General features: G+C 34.6%; 1 protein-coding gene across 1 annotated transcript in view; it reads left to right on the top strand.

Moving 5' to 3' along the window:
• Positions 1-18,978, top strand: part of LOC149940616 (uncharacterized) — a 108,879-nt gene extending 89,901 nt beyond the window's left edge. The window contains exons 2-3 of the mRNA XM_090178963.1: positions 14,464-14,827; positions 16,745-18,978. Of these exons, the coding sequence (XP_090035089.1) occupies positions 14,464-14,827; positions 16,745-17,890 (1,510 nt within the window). The 3' untranslated portion in view covers positions 17,891-18,978. The remainder of the gene's footprint in view (positions 1-14,463; positions 14,828-16,744) is intronic.
• The last annotated feature ends 4,996 nt before the right edge of the window (positions 18,979-23,974 follow it).

The raw sequence follows: 23,974 nt of genomic DNA, 5'->3' as shown, positions 1-23,974 counted from the left end.
CGTTTTATTTAAAAAGATTATACTTTTCATGTTTCAAGAAAAATGAGTTTAATATATAATCCAACAAAACAATTTTACATATACTCAGTCAATCGATGTAAATTATAAAAATTACAATCAGTAATGTATTTACTTATTTTGTCCATATTTTTGCTCGAACTTGTATGTGTTTAGTAATCATAAAAATTAAAAACCACTTTTACGAAGTGAAAACTGTTTTCACTTCGTAAAAGTGTTTTTTAATTTTTATGATTACTAGTTTTAGTTAGTATCCTAGATTTTTTGTATGTGTTTCACCAATCACCATACAGCGTTTGGTATGGAACGTCAACACTTCAAATTTCTAACGCATACCTTTTGGGAGGGTTGCCAGCCGGTGTTGAATGTTGGTGTGATCGCAAATTAGATTTTAACGGGGTCGAAATTAAAAAATCGTAGTCGAATGAAATATTTAAAAACGGAACGTTAATATTAAATTAGATGAAATAATAATAGCAGAATCGGGAGATGGATGAAATATAAATGATGTAATTGATATAATAATAAAATAGAATAGCATGTTTTATGTGCACATCAACAGCACAGATTTTCAAGAATATACACAGTAATTGGAAAATATTTAGAAATTCATAGATGGTACAATATCACAATATTTAAACATTCATAAATTACAAATAAATTAACTTGTTTATATATACACTGTTAAAAATAAAGATTTTATTTTAGACCTCTAAAGTGGTTAAAACTTTGTCCAATATTTAAGACCATTCAGCATTTAATCATAAAATATATTGAAACCTTCTGCTCCCCCAATTTTGTCCTTTTTGTGGAGTGTTTAAGTACTTGTTTTACACTCTTTTATCCATTTTACTTCATAAACAGTAAGAAGTCAATCCTTTTTAACTTTATTTTCAGTTCTTTATAGGCGTTTATTTCATTAATTTTTGTTATTATTCAATACGACTCAATATATTAACCAGTAACATGGCGAGATTAGGCTGGTTTTCGCTCGGGAGAAATAGCCGAATGAGCGTCCCTGAAGCAATGTTGCCAATGTTCGAAAGTTGAAATTCCCATTGCTGGGTAGTAAATTTCCCACAAATTCCCACACCCCTATATTTAGCACCGCCCCCAACGAAAACTCAACGGAAAACATGCCATAATTTACAAAATGTTTGAAAAATTAACTTTAAAAATTAAATTTGATTGAAATTACAATCTTTAAACATTTTGGTTGTTAGGCCTATGCATTGATTGATTGTAGTATTAGGAGGCACCTCATTTATATTATTTATTCGCTAGCGAAACGGGTATAGGCGGCGCCACAGTCGCTACCCCTGCAGCTTGGTTTGTCTGCGTACTTTGTTGATCAAAACAAACGATTAATATGGCGGATTGTAGGCGCAGAGGTGGCATAAATTGCCTTTTTGTAGTAATACTGCCTTTAAAAATATTACAATTCGAGTAAATGGTGAAAAAAGAACGTTGGAGTTATCGTTTCACAATTTTCCGAAATGCAAAAATCTTTTTAATGTGTGGTTAACTAATATAAAATCAGGGAAGATGCACAGATTTGCAGCGCCCATTTTAAAGATAAAGACTTTTTAGAAAGAAATGGTGAGACACAAATTTTACTTGTTATTACTGATTTTTAAGTTAATATTATTAAATATATATCATAATAACTATCATTTAGATGAAGAGAATTCAAGAGACGCATGAAATGCAGTGCCATTCCAAGCAATAATAATAAGACTTATTACAAATCCAATGTAACTAAATAAAAAGAGAGGACCCTACGTTTTGTGAATCGTTTTAAAGGTGATCTGTTTTATTATATACTGCAAAATAAGGAAATGCTAATGAATTAAATTAATTTTAGGTCAAGCCGTTCGATTGTCATTATCGCTGGAAAATATTACATTGAGGCCCACAAAATTATGCGTTAAAAGGGCATATTTTTCTATTTTGTATTGGACCCCAATTTTCCTATCTTTGCCACCCTGATGGTTCGGTATGAGTTTTCGAGTTGATTAATAACATTTCGAGCTATTGCCGCAGATCCCAATATGATTAAAAATAATACTGTAAATTCAAATGGTTTTTATTTTTAATACTTATTTGCATATCTTAACATTTTATTCACTTCTATTGTAATTTCTAATTAAGTGGTTTCTTCAATGAATTTAATTGCTTTTAACTTTGAATTAATTCTATAATACATTTGTTTTTCCCTTTTTAGTTAACATGGCTTTGAGTAGAAAATTCATAACATAAATAGTTCAGTTCATTTGTTATACTAATTGGCCAAAATTGAAAATAGGAACTAATTTAACATATTAAAAATATAACTTACTTTTCTTTAACTAAAATCTAAAATAAAAATTATATATTTGGACAACGTTTTTCTTCAAATATTGTCAGTCTCTCTTAATATCAATTAAAAATAGCCCTTGAGAGAATAGACAAAAAAAGAAAAGGCCTAGCTGAATTTTTCCATAGTAGCCTCTACAGTCGTTAGCCAGTAGATTCCTTCCTTTCCAACTTAGTTATTTTGTGCCACTGCCTCTTCAATTGATATTATCTTCGCTACAAATGGACTCTCCACAAATATTTCATCCCGACTAAAAGCTAGAAATAAATTTTTGAGACTAACTAAGTGACCAAATAAGAGTACATAAACCTTTTTGAGCCAGCCAAATTTAACCCTCACAACTCTAACCATTTTATTACCGTACAAAACCGAAGGCACAGTTAGTTCTTTTCCTTCATTTTACACCACTTCTAAAGTCAGAAAGTTGGGATAGCTCTCAGTATCTTTATATATAAAATAGACCAGCAATTTACTGCATGTTTGCAAAAGCCTGAATTTCTAGAATAATAAGTAAAACAGGTTACATTAAAGAATTGGGTTTTAATAAAAAATATATTTACCCACTATTGCATGAACAATGGACACTTTCAATGCTGTGTTTTCCATCACCAACTTCAAATTTTAACTTTTGTTTTAAGCATCCGCACACCTTATTCTATGGATCAAGAGTAGATTACTCTCCAATATACTTAAAAATTTCAAGCATGGAGCGATTCACTAATATACCAAATAAAATTATTTAAAATACATTATACATTATACAAAATGCTGAAGCTACTAGTCTATGAAATTAGAACAATCTGGGCTTGTTCTAATGTGAAGATAATAATAAATTTCCTACATACCTTTAAAACTTACAAACTGATCCCGTGTATGAATTCTCCAAGGCCTACTCATAGTGTTATTAAACTCGAATATTTATACTTATATTTACGAATTCAATACCTATTGACAGTTCAAAATTAATAAAGAAATGTCGTATATACACCTTTGTTAATACAAAACATTCGAACACGCTTTAAAAAATATGCTAAAATCGTTAGTAAAATGTTTTAATTGATGTTATAAAACGCGCATTTTCGCATAACGCCATTACCCGTATCACCCAAATATAGTTCTAGGCAGTGTGACTAGGTGGCGCAGCTGTAGTTTTCGGTGGCGAATAAAATCCAAGATTCACGAAAATTCACTGCTCTAGATAATTCTGGGCTTTCTATTGATAGTTAAAAACCCGCAGACATGAAAATTCCCACAAAATCAAAAATTACCTTTTTCCCACAGAGGCAAAATGGACCCCATCAATTCCCACAATATGGGAAATTTCCCATAATCTGGCAACACTGCCCTGAAGTCGTTGAACGAAGGGAATTGGTCACGTAAAATGTCATTTAATACTTTTAGTTTTTGTTATACATATAGCAAGACTGCTTTCATGCCGATATTTGGGTTATCATAGTTTGACGCCTTTATCAATATCCCCTATATTTAAAATCTGTTATAAATTTTTGAAAGACTTAACCTTAGTTAAATACTCCTGTTGATTGGAATTTCTTCGCATTATGTTATTTTAAAGAAAATATTAAAAAAAGAAATAACGTAGTATTCAAATACTAGTCTCGAAATTGGTCCATATAATTTTTTTCTTCGTTTAAGGGAATTAAATGGGTATTCAAAAGTACTAAATGTTAGAACATAACTTTTTTATACCTTTACCACCAGGACTGGAAAAGGTTTATTCTTAGGGCTCGTTCCCTTTCAATACACCAAAAGGTATTGTATTCAACACGAAAGAGTAAAATGGGTCTAAAATAATTGATTAGACCGTTTTTACCTCTCCTAGGAGGGGTTATACAACCACCGTGTCTGTCTGTCTGTGGGTCTGTCTGTCTGTCTGTCTGTCAGGTCTGCGAACGCGTTCGCATTTTCGAGGCAAAGGGTAATCACTGCGTACGCAGTTTCTTAGAATCAGGGAAAAGGTTTTTCCAAGCGCCCTCTTTTTGTCATTGGGTGTAGTATAACTTTTTAATTAGCCGGGATTCGAACCCGAGCCCTCTTGAACGACAGGTGAGCGTTCTACCGCAGAACCACGGATACAGTTACGCTTCACTGAAAATTAAAAACTCTTCCGAGGAGAGGTATATTTTGGCTTACCAACTTGTTAATAACCAATTTTGGTCGTTTTATAAACCTTTATTTTTAACAGTGTATACATTTTAAACATCTATCAGGAGAAAATAAATTTTTTACCGTTGAGGTTAACGGTAATAGTTAGTGTAGTGAGCTGTTGGCTCGCGTGGCTTGCGGGGCTTGCCACCACCCTCCTACGCATTGTAACCCGGCCGCCTGAATTAAAAAAGGCTTTAAAAGTCACTCGATGACTTAGGCCTAAGGTGGTGCCTTGGGTATTAGCCTAGCTGATTATTATTATTATTATAGTTACAGATCATTTGGAATCTCGTTAAATTAGATGAAGTGTTATTTTTGGAAAATGTTATCTTTTGCCTCATTTTTATAGAGGGTACGTGAAATTTGAGAGATTATGTTAAGTCGGAATTGTTGAAATATTTTTTTTTAGAAATATTGATTGTCGTTTTTTAGCATAAGTGATCGAGTACACTCAAGGTGGGTAATTTAGGAAATGAGTGTGGGCGAGTTCAATGTTATTATTTTGCACATTGTTGATTTTAATTAGTAAATTCTAGGCGCAGCCTCTCCAGGAAAGCATATCGAAAGTAATCATACTAAGCTGAGATAGAGCGTTTTGAAGCAGTTGACTGAGTTGAGTTCCTTGGCTTATAATATTAATAATAATAATCACCTAAGCTAATGCCCAAGGCACCACCATAGCCCTAAGTCAACTAGCGACTTGCAAGCCAATATACTTCTGGTCATACTTATGTCTATAAACCAGGGTGCCCAGATGGGCTATCTGTACTAAATAGCTATCTCGACTTTAAAAATGGTAATCTCGACTTTCAAATGCTATGCTCGAAAGTCTATTAAAATATTACCATAAAATATAACTACTAAAAACAGGGCGGCCTTGACCTTGAAAATGGTCATCTCGACCTTCGAAAGGTTTTTCTAGAAACTTATAATAAAAATTAAATATTATAAACAGGGCGGCCATGACCTTGAAATTGACAATCACGACCTTCATTTTTTAAATAGGGAATTTGGGATTAAGGAGCCTTTTAATACTTCTGGTCACACTTAAGTCTATAAATGTTACTTACGCCGCAACGTGGCTCAGTAAATTTTTTATTGGATGAAAAGACCACAAGATACTTAATTAAGGTTCTCCGAGTCATGAAGTCTTGGAACAACGGTGGGAAATACCCATTTGACCTTCTCGCCAAGTCTTTCTTAACAAAGTTTTGTTTTTGGCACGTTGTCGCGGTTGACTTACGCGAAAGGTATTTTCATAGCGTTCGTTGGAGGCCTCACGTACCCAAGACAAACAATGAATATAAATTGAGGCATCAGGAATAAATGCATAGGAAATCCTTAAAATACAAACATGATATTTGCATGAAAACCGTTAAAAAAAATTACATATTTTTTTTAATGGCAGCGGCGTACGTGACACGTAGCACGTTCCTATTAAAATTATTTGCCTACTGAGCCGCCAGGGGGTGCCACTTCTATTCAATTGACAGTAAAATTTCCATATTATAACGGACCTATAACAGGCGTGGAAAGTTTCGTTTATTTGTATTCCTAAAATGACACCGCAATATTTTCGTAACTACTTGTCGTACCAAAGCGTTTTGCCATAAGTTTATAATTACGAGTAATATAAATTGCTCAGTTCTTATCTCGCTCGTGCTAGCACCGGCGGCTATTCTATACTCATGCCCCCGAGATAGAGCAGGGCACATGAAATCAAACTTTCATTTTGGTCTATACTAATCAAAAACAAAAAAAAGAAAATGTTGGTGTAGTAGATCTCGGGAAGAGTTTTAATATTAAACATCATTATACTATACATATTTAAAATATATGTACCTCAATTAATTTAGTTTTCCGCGTTTTGAATCCCCTATTTATAGCCCTGTATTTTGCTTTTGAAATTACCATTTATTAAAATGTTTATTTATGAAACATTCGTTGTATTTAACACCAACATATAGAAATGCCGTAATTTAGCGTAAATTCAGTAAATCCCATTCCAATAGTCTTAGATGGTGGATTGAAAATATACGGCTATAATATAGATCCACAATACTTAAAAGAGTAAAGTAGTATAGTCTACACGCGCATTTCTACGTCATGTAATCTACTACAACTAAAAATGTCTTTTTCAGTATTACTCCTTAGTGCACACCAAAAATAAATTTTGATTTCACGTGCATAAGTTTAAAATTATGTGAGACATAAGCTTGTTCAGTTATTATATTGTTAAAGTTAATTTAGCCTCTAATGACGTTACCCCTTTGAAATGATTTTCCCCTGGACTAATTATATCGGTCTGTAGTGTATGCACTAATGGTTTAAATACTGTTGACAATTTAAAATTTAATAGTTCATTAGTTATATTAAAATTATGTTACACATACGTCTGTCAATTCTTACGCGTATTAAATGTTAACTGAAAGCCATTTTAAGAATGGATTGGAAATTAATAGGGTAATTTATTTTTAAGTAGCGTAATGTTCAGTCTAGAGGCTCTGTTTCTATGTATGACGTCAATTCTACGTCATTCGTCACTTTGAAATCAGTAATTATGTCGACTGACTTACAAACTTATGGAAAATAATTATAGACTTATGATTTTATTTTTACGATACCAAAATATTTCCGAGGCTTTTTAAATCTGATATATTGTTTTAAATCGGCGCGTATCAACTGTATTTAAAGTGGTTTTTGTTGGCGAGTCTCCTTCTGAGTAAATAGTGCCTTTAATTTAAGCCGAAAAAGCCCTCTTTTGAACTTGAGACGTTTATTTGCGTAACCCTTAAAAGATTTGTTGATTTTGAAGTTTGTCAGCCTCGCCGACTCCGTTGGGGAATTTCCAACACTTTGACGCGCATACAAAGAGGTAAATGGAATTTACGTTTCAGTGAAATTCTTGAATGGCCTCCCTTTTAAAACTTATACAACTTAAAGGAACTGCATTTTAAAAAATATCTGCTGACTTGCTCTATAACTCGTTTTTACATACAACGGGACTAGTAATAAATATTCGTCACCTTACGCCACCGATTAAAGATTCGTGGCGCCATCATTTGTCCGTTCATTTAAACTTTTAAGGCATTTAAATATAATTAATTAAATATTAATTAAAAACAAATAGCTTACGAAGTAGCGTCAAATCTTACAGAAACTGACAAAAGATGTCGCACTACTCGACTTGTAAAAATTATCCGCGTTTCTACGAGGATAACTATAGTCAGTTGCAGCCTAAGAAAGGCAAAGTATATAGTACAATCGGCGCAAGGATGCCTCAGATCGTTTCCGGGCATTCCACCGCGCGAAATTTGAATTTGGCTCTTTTCGTCGTCTTTTAGCGCCATCTAGAAACCAAAATTGGAATCTTTATTTTTAAATTTCATAATTGTGGTGGCGAGCAAATTTAAAAGATAAGGCATTCCTATCATTCTTAAATTTAAAATAGTATGTATAATTATTTAATTTTGTAAATTTATTTCTACGTCTTACCATGGTCTTACCAGTTAAATCGGCAGTTTATTTTAAAATAGTTACCACGGTTTCTTGGGGCTTAATGAACTATAGACGTTTAAAATTATGTTTTTCTCTTTACTTGTTAACAATAAACCTTTATCGTGCTTTTTATAGTAACCTCTTGGGCTATTTAAAATATTTGGAGCTTCCATTATCGAACTTTCTTTAGCAAAATAATTCGGCTGTATTCAGTAATTAAACTCATGACAACATGAAATTAAAAAATAGATTCCAATTTCGGTTCCTAGATGGCGTGAAAATACGATGAAAATCACGAAATTTTAAATTAACCGTAAAGTGGTCAAATTCAAATTTCGCGCGGTCGACTGGCCGGAAATGGTCTGAGGTATCCTTGCGCCGACTGTACTATATATTTTGTCTTTCTTAGCCTGCAACTGACTATACTCTAAGCCGCCATTTAATAGCATTACGAGTCCCTTTGGAATTGAGTTCTTTTTGTAAGTGGACTGAGTTTTAACGACTCTAGTACCAGTTACCGCCAGATTCTGTTACATTGTGAAATTACTCCGAATAAGGATCCTTTAACGATAACTGCAGTATGCTGAATATTTCTGTGTTTGCTGGTCACACCTGGCAGATGAGACTTGTTTAGGGCTGTGACAGTAGTTGTTTAGGCAATCGAGTTGGGTATCGAGTACCAAATTGTTTTTTATCGAGTATTCGAGTCGAGTTATATTGAAGTCTAGTTGAGTAATCGAATACTTGATTAATTGGAAATTTTATCTTAATCGAGTCGAGTAATTAAGAAAAAAACTCGATTAACATTTTTAACGAATCGGATGATCGAGTACTTGATTAGGAGCTGGTTATATTCGAGGTATTAGGAAATTAAATTTAAAATAAGTATAAACTAACTTTTAATGCTGAAAAATATTCCTTTAACTTAAACGAACCACAGTTTCCACAACTTAAGTAGCATTATAGTGACTAGTAGGATATAAAAGACTATTATACTAGGCTACTAGCCTAATTATAGTAATTAATAGTAAAATAACAGTACAATATAATTTTTTTAAACTATTAATCGTCTATCCGTATATTGCTTAGGATTCAGGAAGTTAAGACTCCGGAGTCCTAACGCCGCCCGACATTCGAACTCGAGAAGAGTCACCAAATCAAATTCAAATCTTAATCAAATATTGTTTGAAGAAAAACCGGGTCGGAGCACTACGTATAATCCCCAACTTCATTCGGGTCTGTACGTCTGGTACGCGCCGTTCATTGCCACCCCAAAAAGTTGCAAAAACTCCACTTTGAATGAACGTGGATAAAAAAAAAACAAATACTCGACGAGTTTAGAGAGCAGCTTATTCGAGTAATCGGGTAACCGACTATGCATTTTTTCGGTACTCGATAATCGACGAGTATTTTCGAATTACGTATTCGAGGTCGAGGTCGAGTTCGAGTACTCGACCTCAAAAAATGCCGATGATGTTTAGTTCTTTATTTAAACGCGCGTTTCGCACGTGGACTTCAAATTCCAAAAACTTTATCGAGTCCAGAGCGTGCTCTCTATCTTCAATAGCTATAGCTAGTGACGTAGAGAAACATTTACACGTGACGTCCCGTGTTTTAAATACTCAAAATATGATCTTCTGAAAGTTCGTTTCTGTGGACAGTAGAAAATCTCTGTAGAAGAAGTTTGATTAAAGTGCCGCAGAATCTTTGAAATTTCACTAGTTTCACGCAGAGTAGGCCAGGAAAAATTTCAAATTATGATTGGTCATATCTGCTAACACTAGGTACGAAAAGGAAAGGGCGATACTATAAATTAAATTTGGTCTTAACCAACTTGTTAAAATAGGAAAACAAAATCACGTGACTACCTTTTCACAGCCAACTTCAATTCGGTAACTCGTGTAAATAGTTGGCCGTGCGACGTTAAAGAAAAAAATTATTCCTTCCAGATACTGCAGACAGCTAATTAACTTACACTTTTCTATTACAAAATGTTTTAAATAATTATAATAAATAGATAATTTAGACGAATCGATCAAATTTTAAACCGCCATTAGCCAAATAAAATGAATAATAGTTCGTATTTCTTAGGATAGATGGCGCTGCAGTTCTCCACAAAGTCACGTGACTACTATCTTTTCAGCCCCCCTGGATTTTATAGTTTCGTCTATTTAACTGAAATTCGGGCTGAAACATTGAAATGATTCCACCGCGAATGTATTTATTTATAATTAGGGAGAATAACTATGCTAAGACGATCCGCGGGCATCAAATTCAAATTATTTATAAATAATTTCTTAATAAATTGGTTTTACATTGAGATCAGAGGGCCAAGTCATCAAGCGACTTATATCCCTCTTTTTAAGGTCGAATAGCTCTTTGGCACGAGAGGGTGGGAAGGATAAACGTCAATCGCGTCGGAAGACGTCAATTTGAGAGGACCAATGACTGATTTGATTTGGTTCAGGGGAAGGAGCTTACTCTCCGTGGATGCGGGAGTATCGCTAAAAATGGTCCAAGTAGAAATAAATACATTTTCCGTTCCACGTTGCGCCGGTAAAATTGGAAATGCATCAAGCCGGCGTTTCATTTTTATAGCCTAGCTTATGACTACTTATCTCGTAATATTATCTACTTCTGTTAATACATTTTTAATAGTGTTGTTAATTTTCCGGTAAAATTAAATGCGGAAAAATTTCAGAAAATTCCGTAAATCGGAAAAATTAAAAATTGAAACAAATTACTTTTTAAGGGTTTTTAATTTTTTTTACTTTTTATCGATATAAAATTTCTAATAACAGTAAACTTACTACAAAATATAAGTAGTGTTACATTGTTTAATTATACATTTAGATTCGAAAAAATGAGGTGAAAATGCCGCTTTATTTAAATTTGCAAACAATATTAGACTAATCATGGAATGAAAACGTTTTTTATTTTTTTTTCGGAAAAATACGGAAAATTTTCCGGAAAAAAGGCCTCGGTCATTTTCCGGAACATTTTCCGACTTATAACACTACTTTTTAACGAGGATTTTTTCAACGAAGTTAGAGAGCTTTTTGATCTTGTACTGGTTTCTCTCAACCATTTCACGAAGCACTCCTTTTAAACAAGGAAGAAAAAAAAATCTTTCGTGGAATGCAAGAGTTGTAAAAAACCTTTTACCATCTTCGTTTTTATCCCAAATTTCGAGAGCGTATATAATTTAATTTCCAAAAGAGGATCTCGTATTGAGCAATTTTCATTTGGAGTTTAAGCTCTTTCTCGTGATGTCCTCCGGAAACCTTAGCTTTTTCATACGGCTATAAAATCTTTGGAAGTATCTTCAAACGGAACTAAAATGTTATGAAAATTGGGAGCAGAAATTTCATTTCAAATCCTCATTTCACACGCAGCCAAATCTGCACTCTGGTAAATACTGCAATAGGAATTTTCCCCGAGTTTACGTAGTTAGTTGCTTCCCGGAATCTTCTTTGAACGAATCATTTAGACTTAATGCCTGCGGGAAAGGCCCACGCATAAGACGTTATTAATAGCATGGACTAACTTAACGCGTAGCTTTACTTAAAAGGAGCTCTGAAAGACTTGTTAAACGCCGACCATCTTAGCCAGAATTTTACTCCTACCGCCAGCTGAAGAAATTATTTTCTATACAGTAGCAGACGCTTTTATCACCCTATTTACAATAGATTATTTTTTGTGGGCGCGATATAATTGTTTTAACAATTTCTTACGTTTTTTTAATTTTTTTTAATAATAAAATCGTTTTTTTAATTTTTTTTAATAATAAAATCGTTTTTTTAATTTTTTTTAATAATAAAAATACATTGTGTTTGTAAGTCACGTGCATGAGTGGTATTTTTTATACCATTCCTCAAACATAAGAGAGACCTGGCATGTTAAATGTCAAAATTGGATTAGTTTATTAGTCAATGGTTCATGCTCCTACAAAATAGTGAAATTCGTTGAACATGCTACTTTATACTTCCTATACCAACACTGTTTGAAATAGAAGTACAGATAAATATAATTAAAAGTGGGGAATTTTATTAAAAAGATGCTTCGAATTAGCGAAAGTCGATAAGCCTAAAGCACATGTGGAAGCTCCCGTTTTTGGATCAAGGTGTTATTTCAAAATCAACCACCAATAACCTCGTATAAGCATAAGGAATATAATATCCATAAGTAGGACATGTCACATTCTTCCGGTGCATATTTTTTATTGATAGTCTGTATCTCCAATGACAACATACTTAAATCGCAAATACCGACATCTCTTTGCGATTTCTTATTATCTTTGAAACTGTCATTCAACGATGCTATAGAGAAACCTACCTATTTTTGAGATAAACGATTCATTATTGAAGTGTAACATAAAAAACACTTTTCAACCAGGCAGCGTCAATAAGGTTGGGCTATATTTAGCTTTGAATAACTCGTGAATTAATTTTTAAATGCTCTGGTTCATAGACAAACACTGAAATATCGGGGAGTTAGATGGTTGTCCAAAACAGGGATATATTAGTGAATTTGATGGTAGTTCATCATCAGGGAAAGGGTTTTCCTTTTAAAAATGGCAAATTATCTGCTTAGCAAACGAAAATCCAGCATTTTTTAAGCTTTTCGAATTGCCCGAGATTTGGCTCTATGGAGACTGAAAAGGATGTTTAGATTAAATTATGGACATATCAGGATATCCGATTAGATGGTAAAATATCCAAGTGTCGCGTCGCGCAATCTAAGAATCACTAGTGGCACTAATACGAATTTTAGAGCGCGAATTACGGTTAACTGAATAAGGTTGTACATTACAATGCGCTATCGACATTTTATTATAATTCTATATTTTCAGTTTAAATATGATTACAAATAATTAAAAATACAATTATATGGTGTAGGTACATTTGTTCGAATTTCAATCGTCCGAACGGTGGAACAAATGTTCGAATTTAATTCGTCCGAACCGCCGAAATAACAAATGTTTCAATTGTTCGAATTGGACAACTTGTTTTTTTCATTCGTCCGAATCGGTAGCATCACTTGTCCGAATTCTGTCGCTAAATTAGTATTTCTTATTGCTGTTTTTTGTGGGAATTGCGTTGAATGTTGTGGATAGGTTACGTTAGGTTAGGTTCACGTTAATGTTACTATTTTTAATATTTAAAAAAAAACAATTCCTAATGTTCGAAAAAACGGACAAACGATTATTCGAACAAATGAAATTCGCAAGTAAAGTTAACATAAATTGAACGCCTAAATCATTGTGATAAATTTTTCGGTCAAATGAAATACGTTTTCGGACATACGATCCTGTTTTCCGGCATTCGGACAAATGATCATTCGGACATTTGTACCACCGTTCGAACAAATGTACCCAAATCAATTATATGAGGGGATATTTTTTCGGGGTGTGAAATGGACTAGTTAATGAGTTTCCCAAAAACCCGGAAGTGCGCTAACCTCTCCATGAAAAGATCGTTATGATTAATTTTCGCTTTTTTAAATGGATTTCTTAATTTAAAAAAGGTAAATAAATGTTCATTCATTAGCGATTCCTTTAATTAATTAAATAATTAATTTACGCGTGAAATAAGTCATTTAGGTTCCTGCTAGACTCGAAAACTTTCGCAATAAATCTGAGTCATCATATAGTACGATAACTGGAGTAAATATTTCCTATGCCGTTGGCTTTAGATAGTAAAGCCGAGTTCCCACTTGACGAATTTTCGAGACTTTCACGACGAATTTAATTTTCGTCGTAGCTAATTTGAGCTTCACTATATTTCACTCGCATGCGTCAATTCGAAGTGGGAACTAGCCTTAAAATAGAATGTTTTTATTCTGCGTCACCCAATAACCAAAAGGCGCTAAAATCGCCACAATCTATATAATGCCAAAACCACCCAAAATTTTACAAAACCACACATTATTCCAAAGAAATACCCAAAATTAAAAAAGGTTGAAATCGCATAAAATTTACTAAAAAAAATAGCCCAACATTCCAAAAAACCGCCAAAACCACCAAAAATTATAAAACAAGCCCAAGCCGTTAACACAAGACAATAACTAAAACCTTCCAATATTCCAAAGAATCGCTGAAAATTAAAAAAACACCAAAAGTCCCCTAATATTTAAATAAAAATAACTAAATTTTAAAGCAAGCAAAACAAAATGGCTTAATACTTAAAATCGCCACAACCAACAAAGCACCCCCAAATTTTCGAACCAATAGCCAAAAAACCATAAAAAATAAAGAAATAAGCTAATTATAAACAAATCTCCAAAACCGACCAATATTCCAAATAAAAATTATTCCGCCTAAAATTCCAAATAAAAGAAATTTCGTTGGGATTTAAAGTAACATCGCGGATTCCGACAAAATCCTAGTGAATAAATTGATAATTATTCCTTGAATCGTTTCTTAGATACGCCGCCATCCTGCACCCGTTGAAATCACGCATCCACCAGAGCGAGAAGAGGGCCAAGATCATCCTGGTGGTCGTCTGGATGACCCCCTGCGTGGCCGCCCTGCCCTTCTTCTTCTCCAACGCTCACGCCCGAGTCGACAAACTGTCTAGTCACTACGGTTCCATCCACCGACTGAGCTGCCAAACCAATTTCCCCGAGAATTTCATCCGCATCTATTACACCTTTCTCTTCGTCTTCTTCTACTTAATTCCGCTGATATTCATCGGAGGAACTTGCTTCCTGATCGCCCGATGTCTGGTTCGGGGGATCTCCTTTCAGCGACAAGGCAGCGTCCGACAACAGGAGGCCAATCGCAGGAAGGTACTTATCGATTATTCGCCTTCTAGATCGTAATCCGAACGTATTTCGGTTTTATTGTGAACACACGTTTCATTAAACGTAGCAACGGTTCTAAATTTTCATTAGTCCAAAAACCTCTCAATATCCGATACTTTATTTGTATTATAGTAAGCTAACGTAACCCAAACCTAACTTTAACTTAAGTAATCTTTACTTAAACTGAAACAAACTTAACCTAACGTAACCCAAACCTAACTTTAACTTAAGTAATCTTTACTTAAACTGAAACAAACTTAAATTAACGTAACCCAAACCTAACTTTAACTTAAGTAATCTTTACTTAAACTGAAACAAACTTAACCTAACGTAACCCAAACCTAACTTTAACTTAAGTAATCTTTACTTAAACTGAAACAAACTTAACCTAACGTAACCCAAACCTAACTTTAACTTAAGTAATCTTTACTTAAACTGAAACAAACTTAACCTAACGTAACCCAAACCTAACTTTAACTTAAGTAATCTTTACTTAAACTGAAACAAACTTAACCTAACGTAACCCAAACCTAACTTTAACTTAAGTAATCTTTACTTAAACTGAAACAAACTTAACCTAACGTAACCCAAACCTAACTTTAACTTAAGTAATCTTTACTTAAACTGAAACAAACTTAACCTAACGTAACCCAAACCTAACTTTAACTTAAGTAATCTTTACTTAAACTGAAACAAACTTAACCTAAACCTAACCTAACGTAACCCAAACCTAACTTTAACTTAAGTAATCTTTACTTAAACTGAAACAAACTTAACCTAAACCTAACCTAACGTAACCCAAACCTAACTTTAACTTAAGTAATCTTTACTTAAACTGAAACAAACTTAACCTAAACCTAACATGAGAAGCCACCAACGGTCGAACATTTACAAAATACACATAAACTTGGTAGAAATAACCGTTTTTTAATAAGAGAAAACCGCGGTACTTCGGTAATATATGCCTTCAAGGCGGGTACAAGATTTAACCTAAACCTAACCTAACCTAACCTAACGTAACCCAAACCTAACTTAAACTTAAGTAATCTTTACTTAAACTGAAACTAACCTAACCCTAAGCCAAACCTAACTTTAACTTAAGTAATCTTTACATCAACTAGACCTAGCCTAACCCAAACCTAACTTTATAACTTACCTAATCTAAACTAAACCTAGCCTAAACCTAGCCGTAAACAACTTTAATCGATCTTTAACCTCACTTTAACCTAACTTTTAATATATCATTAATCTAACTTTAATTTAACCTAAACCTAAGCTTGACCTAACCTTTACCTAAACTAACTTAACCTACTTGGGAACCGTTGCTATGTTCAGTCTGAGTACAGGCCCTCTAGCATGATTTATATCTAAAGCAAACCTTCCATTTTCCCCCAACAGTAGGTCATCTGGTACCGTTCGTTAGACCGTTTTCTATTATCTTTCGTCAAAACGAGCATCCTATGCAACGTTAATTAAAGCTAATCTTAACAATTTCATTATTTAATGATAAATAATTATTTCAATAGAAAAATATTAATCTAAATACGTTCTTTAAACTTAACGGTCCTATTATTTTACCATTGTTTTAGTTTGTTCTGGATTCTATGGACTGGTTTTTATTCGGTCAAAACCTCCATGACAGGAAGATTCAACGCCAAAAAAATGTTTTAAGCTTAGTTTCCACTAGGGTGCGCGTAATAATGTAATTTTCTTTACGCGCGGAAAAACGTTTGTATGTGCTCAAGTTGAGATTCACGCCGTTACGGGCGCTAGCGGAAACTAACCATTAGACCTAACGATGATTTTTTCCGCCAAAGTGGTTTTGCGCTTATCAAAACGAGTCTTTAAAACGAACGATTTCGAGGTTTTTTTGAAGTTGTTGTTGTTTTCATTCGCCCTCAGGTAGCCAAGATGATAATGGTCGTGGTTTTGGCCTTCGGTATCTCCTGGACGCCGTACTTCCTCATTACCATGATAACGATTTACCACACGGAGAACTACTTCGAGAAGCACAATTTCTTCTTCACGATGATGTGCATCAACCTGTTCGGTTTCATCAACTCTTGCGTCAACCCGTTCATCTACGCCGCCATGAGTTCGCGATTTCGCAAGGGTTTCCTCCGATTTCTACGACTCGTGACTTGCGCGCGCGCCGCCCGAAGGAGTGGCTCCCTGTCCAGCACCAAACTGCCCCGTTCCAACGGAGGCCGATACTCGCGCAACTACAACAGGCAGGTTCTGCTCTATCCCAACGAGTACAGTCAAAATAACTCCGAGGCCAGCGGTTCCCAGAGCGATTCCGGGAGTGCGCTTCAAAGTACGGCCGCCATTCGCGTGGACAGTCTGCGCAGCATTCGCAGTTTCGTCAGTCGTTTCTCGTTGAAGAGAGTGCCCGCCGCTTTCGAAGGCGGCAAGTCGAACGGAATCTGCTTGAGCGGAAATGGCAAGTTCGTCTTTTCCGAGTTAGCTCCCATTCCCGGCAGCCCCGTCGGCGCGATTGGCGCCACCGAGAATAAACTCAAGTACGGCGAAGGGGTGGTTGATTCTCTGACCCGAGCCATCGTTACTACCACCAGCACCACCGTCAAGGAAACGGCCGAAGAAGGGTCCGCGTTGGCTACGGAAAACGGACTTCAAACCATTACTCGGGGTGTAGATGAAGAGGTTCGGGCTCAAGACGTAGATAATCCAGTATTGGCGCTAGCCACAACGGGTAACGACGGAGAGGGTCTTACCATCTCCGAGTTGGACAAAGAGGACCATTGTAACGGGGTACTTAATTTTGAGCGAAACCTTCCCTCGGGTAGTCCTCGTTCCGTCAAGACTGATTCTGTGATAAAGATGTCCCAGTCGGTGACACTGACGAGCCTCGATAGTCCACGGACCCACGTTCGAAGGCATTCCATTGAGAAGACAATGTTGGACTTCCGCTATTCCGGCGTGGACAAGAAGACCGTTCATCGTTCCGCCTCGGCGCCAACCTCCCTCCTCCACTGCGCCCTCAAGGCGCTTCTGCCGTCGAGCGAGCTTCGGATTGACAATCTCTAAAAGGCCATATTTATTTAACGGGTTTAAATTATCATTTACGGCAGCTGATTATAAAGTGATGTCTTTTATATAAATACGAATACTGTCCATGTACTGATATATATTATTCGATTACTTCGTCATGTTGACGTATTTAATGCTACATTATAAAATATATATTGGCTGTCCATCACGGACTAATAAGTCAAAATCTTAAACTCGCATGACCTTGAACTATGTCCTCAAGGTCATTCCAATGTATATCCGTGATTATTAGATTTAGAAACTCTGTGACAATTAGAAAAGGGGGATCAAGACATTTTACGTTCAAATGACTTGGACCCGATAAAATTGGCCAAAATCAAGTCGAGAAATAGTGATATTAGCCCATGATGGTTTTTAGGCGTCCATATGTGTATTAACAGATGATAAAAAACTCATAAACTCCAGTTTTCAAACTAATTGATCTCTCTCATATTTAAATCTCAGCTACAATACGTTAATCTAGTCCTCTGAGCTTCACTCGTGAAATTTTAGAATATCTCTGTGAAGAACTATATAAATTATACGTTGTATTTTAGTCGATGTCAAATATTCAAACGAACACTAAAATCGCACTTAAATTAACAACAAAAATGTATTTAAAATCCGTCTCATATTACCATAAATCTATATCAATGTTACGGAAGCGCGTCAGTTAATCGGAAATAATTACTGATATGTATCTGTGGAGTGAAGTAGAATTTACGCGATAAGCCAGAAAAAGACACCGCTTCCACGTAAATTATCCCTAACTACCAAAAATAATTGTGGTGATTCTAGAAACTACATGTTCTGTAAAAATTTAACATCTGGAGAATATATGGAACTATCACACTTATATGAAAGATAATTATAAACTTATGATATTAATATTTTATTATGTGTAACTTAAAACAAACTGAAAGTAATACTCTGGTCAATGCTATTTTTCACCAAAGATTCCATTGATAACTATATAATATATCGTGTATATATGTGTCTAAAGATCTTAATTTCCTAGATTGGAGTAATTAACCTAATTACCCGATACTATTGTACCAGTAAAATTTGGAAGATTGTTAAAAGATAAAAAAAGGAAAGCGTATCGATCTAAATCGCTCGTTATTTCGTTGTTCTTAATTTCAAATACGTTACAATGAAAGCAGAAATGTTCACCACTTGTGGCGTGACCGAGCTAAAGGTTATTTAAGCAGACGGCGCGTGTTTTCTGTTTAAAGAACGCGAATCGACAACGCTACCGATGGAATAAATACTGGTTGTCAATTCTATCAATGGATTAATCAGGCATCGTCTGCTTAGAATATCTCTGGCTCAGTCACGCCATTAGCGGATAGAGTATCTTCTTAGATCGCCATTGGATCCACCTTTTTGGGGATTCCCGAAAGAACACAATTTTCTTTTCGAATACCTTCCCCTCCTAAGAAAATAATTAATTGGAAAGATCCCCAACAAACTTACTTAAATAATAATAATAATAATAATAATAATAATAATAATAATAATAATAATAATCAACTAGGCTAATACTAAAAAAATACCTTGAGCTTCGTAAATTATATAAGGAGTTTATTTACACTTAAGGACCCAAAAAAATACCTGAAACGACGTAAATTATAAAAGGAGTTTATTTACACTTAAATGCTCAGGTTTTCTTCTGCCTGTCACCCTTTAAATTTACCTTCCTTCCAAACAAATACCCTGGTGGTAGGCCAACGTGTTCTAGGCTTTTAAGGAGACGATTTTTGGGGTTTCTGCCAATCCACCTCAAGGTCTGACAATATGCTCCTCCCCTTAAAAGTCAATCATAAAATAATAATCAGCTAGGCTAATACCCAAGGCACTTATAATGCCTTTAACAGGTGGCCGGGTTACAATGCGTAGGAGGTTGGTGGTAAGCCCTTCATACTACGCGAGCCAACAGCTCCCTACACTTACTATTACCGTTAACCTCAACAAGTTTTCATATCGACCCGGCATCTGATAGGTGCCCTCAGACTGACATCTTCCGACGCCATTGACACATGAGAGTGACGTTAAAGCTATGACCACCCCCTTTTTCTTCCCCCTAGTGATGTGGGGATCGTCTCTTTAAATATAAATATTTTTTTTTTATTATATTAAAAACGGTAACCTAAACGTGATTCAATAGACAAGTTGCATATACTACGTCGTCATCTTCGGACTTCACGAGAAGAATTATTTCATTAAATTACTCAAGAATATATTTATTTTATATTTAGGGAGAATGACTGTGTTGAGACGATTTTTAGGGTTACTTATTATTCCCCTCTTCCTCGAACCAAAAGCTCCTTTTCCCTAAAAAAACGTTAAATCCGTCAGGTATCTCATCGGTTCTCCGCAAGTGTCGACTTCCGACACGACTCAAGGACTCACACTGCCCCCCCCCCCTTTCGTGAGGAGAGTGAAATTCGGCCATGATGAACGCAGATTTTCTCAACATAGTTATAGTATAAATAAATACATTCTTGATTTAATTTAATTAATTAATTAATTACATTGAATACACTGGTTAATATAAATTTGGTCTCGGACTATGAAATGTTAAAAACTATTTTTTATTGAAAACTTTTTTATTAAAAACTATTTATTAAAAACTATTTTTTATTAAAAACTATTTTTTATTAAAAACTTTATTAAAAACTATTTTTTATTAAAAACTATTTATTAAAAACTTTTTTATTAAAAACTATTTATTAAAAACTATTTTTTATTAAAAACTATTTTTTATTAAAAACTATTTTTTATTAAAAACTATTTTTTATTAAAAACTATTTATTAAAAACTATTTTTTATTAAAAACTATTTATTAAAAACTATTTTTTATTAAAAACTATTTATTAAAAACTATTTATTAAAAACTTTTTTATTAAAAACTTTTTTATTTTTATTAAAAACTATTTTTTATTAAAAACTTTTTTATTAAAAACTTTTTTATTTTTATTAAAAACTGTTTTTTATTAAAAACTGTTTTTTATTAAAAACTGTTTTTTATTAAAAACTGTTTTTTATTAAAAAATATTTTTTTATTAAAATCTATTTTTTATCAGGGGGACGTGTAGACGTAGCCTTACTGTCTACAATCTACACTCCTACAATCTCCTTCTACATGTGTCTATTACATACATCAGTAAACCCTTACACTTACTACCTTCCTGAACGGCCCCCTTTGGAAATTTCACAACGAAATTTAAATGAAATATAGACGATAAATTTAATGAATTCGCGCTCTCGTTACTGCCAGCTTTGAAAGGGGCTTTTCATTAATAAGTTCCTTCTCTAAACGTTCTACTTCAGCCTCCTGAAGAGGTACCCACTCGAAACCCGTTAAGACTGAGGAGAAGGGGGCTTGATTTTAATTAGGTACCCATTTAGGGAACCCATCCACCCTTAACCCGTCAACCTTGAACCAACCCTTAATAACCGTGAAGCAGATTTTTATATATACATTTTTTAATAAAGGGTTCTCGTTGTAAGGTAAAACGCGTGTGGGGAACTTTGCTTTACTTAATTAGTCAGCTATAAATAACTATCAAATGGCTCCTTCTTTATCCTAGCGCTAGACACGTATTAAAAGTGTACGCTGATTAAGATCTTTCTTTGCTTGAGAATCTCGCTTCTTTTAAATACGAGTTGGAGCGACCAGTCAGCCTCGAGCGACGTTGCTAAGGATACTTCGATCCGTACAGACATACCACCTACTTCGATCCAAACCGTAGTCTGTACTGATTCGTCACCTACGAGAAAACTTGGACGCAGCTCACCGATAACGAAGTTAGAGAAGTTGAATCTGCGGCGCAATTACTAGGCCGAGCGACTATGTCTCGTTTGATGCGAAACGATACTACACTTTGGTCGAAGTCAAACAACGAATAAGCTTATTTTTAAATAAAAAATAATTATACCAAGCTCCTTATTTGGTTGATATGAAAATATACTGCAATTTGTTCTTAGTTATATGGCCAAGAAGCTTGTTATTAAACTTCAAAAAGATCATTTATACTAAGATATTTATTTTGTCAAAAATATTTTTAAGGGTACCTATACTTTAAAAACTCGCAAAAGACTGGGGCTTCGTCGAATTAAAACGAACTATTATTTATTTACATTTACAAATTATACCAATTAAAACTATTTACAAATAAAGATAATGAGAGCGAATATTTTATACATTTATCACATTGAGGAAATCGTCAACTAGTCAAATAAACGTCGTTAGTTTTATCAAACAGGTTGTTATAAAAGCTCAAATTTATTTTTGTATTTTTACCGCGATATTTATTTAAATTAGATCAATTGATCTACTTCCAGATTTTTAGGGTTTTTTAACTCTAACGTTAAAGCCTATATTTATTCACGGGTTTTTTTAGATAAAATTTTAACTTTTTTATTAGACCATATTCTACCTATACATATGTATGTCACTGAAATCCGGCAAACACAGTACAGCAAACGAAGTGGATATCTCAATGGACGTATTTGGTAAAATGTCAAAACACACACAGACGCTAAAAAATAATTAGAGTTTACTAGTCCTCGCACGCTTAGTCAATAAGTATGGGGTAAAATCGATAGGATCAGCTCACTGGTAATATTTTAAAAATATCGGAAATATTTTTAAAAAAATCGGAAATATTTTAAAAATGTCGGAAATATTTTAAAAATGTCGGAAATATTTTAAAAATGTCGGAAATATTTTAAAAATATCGGAAATATTTTTAAAATGTCGGAAATATTTTTAAAATGTCGGAAATATTTTAAAAATATCGGAAATATTTTTAAAATGTCGGAAATATTTTTTAAATGTCGGAAATATTTTTAAAATGTCGGAAATATTTTAAAAATGTCGGAAATATTTTAAATATATCGTTTCAAATATCGGAAATATTGGAAATGCCTAGAAATCGTAAGCCTTTCAACAAAACAAATGAACGACTCTGAAAAGAATACATACATGTACATGTTTTATTTCAACGATCTACGCTAACTACAAAAATTATTCCTGATCCCCACCCTGACTATTATTTTTCCGAAATACGTTGATTGAAATGTCTATTTAAACTGAAATTACTGCCTAAATAAGCCCTTTGATAAAATCATCCCTGACTGCCGCGTCGTGCTGCCAGAACTTTGAAGAAGAAAAACTTCCAGATTTGGCAGTATTAAGGGAAACCTTACTGTAGAGGAACACGTTGTACCGTAGGCCCAAACTATAGACTTTGACGGAGGATTTTATCGAAGCCTCTATTTGGTACGAGGAGATTTCCGAAGATTTACTACTTAATCTTGATTCTCGGTTTCGGTTTTTGGAGTGCGCCGATAACCCTAATTCGAGTCATTTCCCGCGTCCTCGTATTATTTCTGGTAGAACAACTTTTCAGTGTCAAATCCGGAGAGATCTTTTTTCGTGGACTGATCGCGCGGGAAATTAGGGTAAGAGTGTTTCCTTTTTTCGCATTTCCAATGGAGCGTATAGTACGTTCCTGGTTTTGCTTGGAGTTTAACCACGGTGAAGAAGAGTAATGTACCGCTCAAAGGCTTAGGGCAACACCCAACGGGCCGCTCTCTGGTACCCTATCCATTCCTTTTGAAGCAAATGTTGGAGACTTAAGGGCATATCTGTCGGTTGACGCAGACACGCTCGAAATAGTAGTGAGGGAGGATTTAAAAACCTTAGGCTCTGCAATACGTAATAGGTTTTCCTTTCGTCTCTATCCTGCCGACCGATAAGTAGACATAAAAGACCTCTATATCAAATCGAATGAGGATGCTTGTATTTTTTTCAGTGGCGGGCATTTTTCTGAAACAGACGCTCGGCTCACTAGCTCGATATTCCCTCAGGCTCTCACTCATTTCAGAGGTCACTTCAACGCTCATCTCATTTTGGGCTCATTTGAGAGAGGAAATTGGCGATCCTTTTATAGTACCCTCTTTTGAGGGGCCAAATCCGCTCACATAACACTCATTTGAGAGGCAAGATTGGTGCTCCATTCACATCATCCTCATTCGAGAGGCAAAATCGGCACTCCGCTCACATTACACTCA

Source organism: Leiobunum rupestre, chromosome 6 (assembly GCF_980474605.1).
Source record: "Leiobunum rupestre chromosome 6, qqLeiRupe1.1.hap1, whole genome shotgun sequence".
Classification (NCBI taxonomy): Eukaryota; Metazoa; Arthropoda; class Arachnida; order Opiliones; family Sclerosomatidae; genus Leiobunum; species Leiobunum rupestre.
The sequence above is the reverse complement of the archived record's forward strand: the minus strand, read 5'-3'. Positions and strand labels throughout refer to the sequence as shown.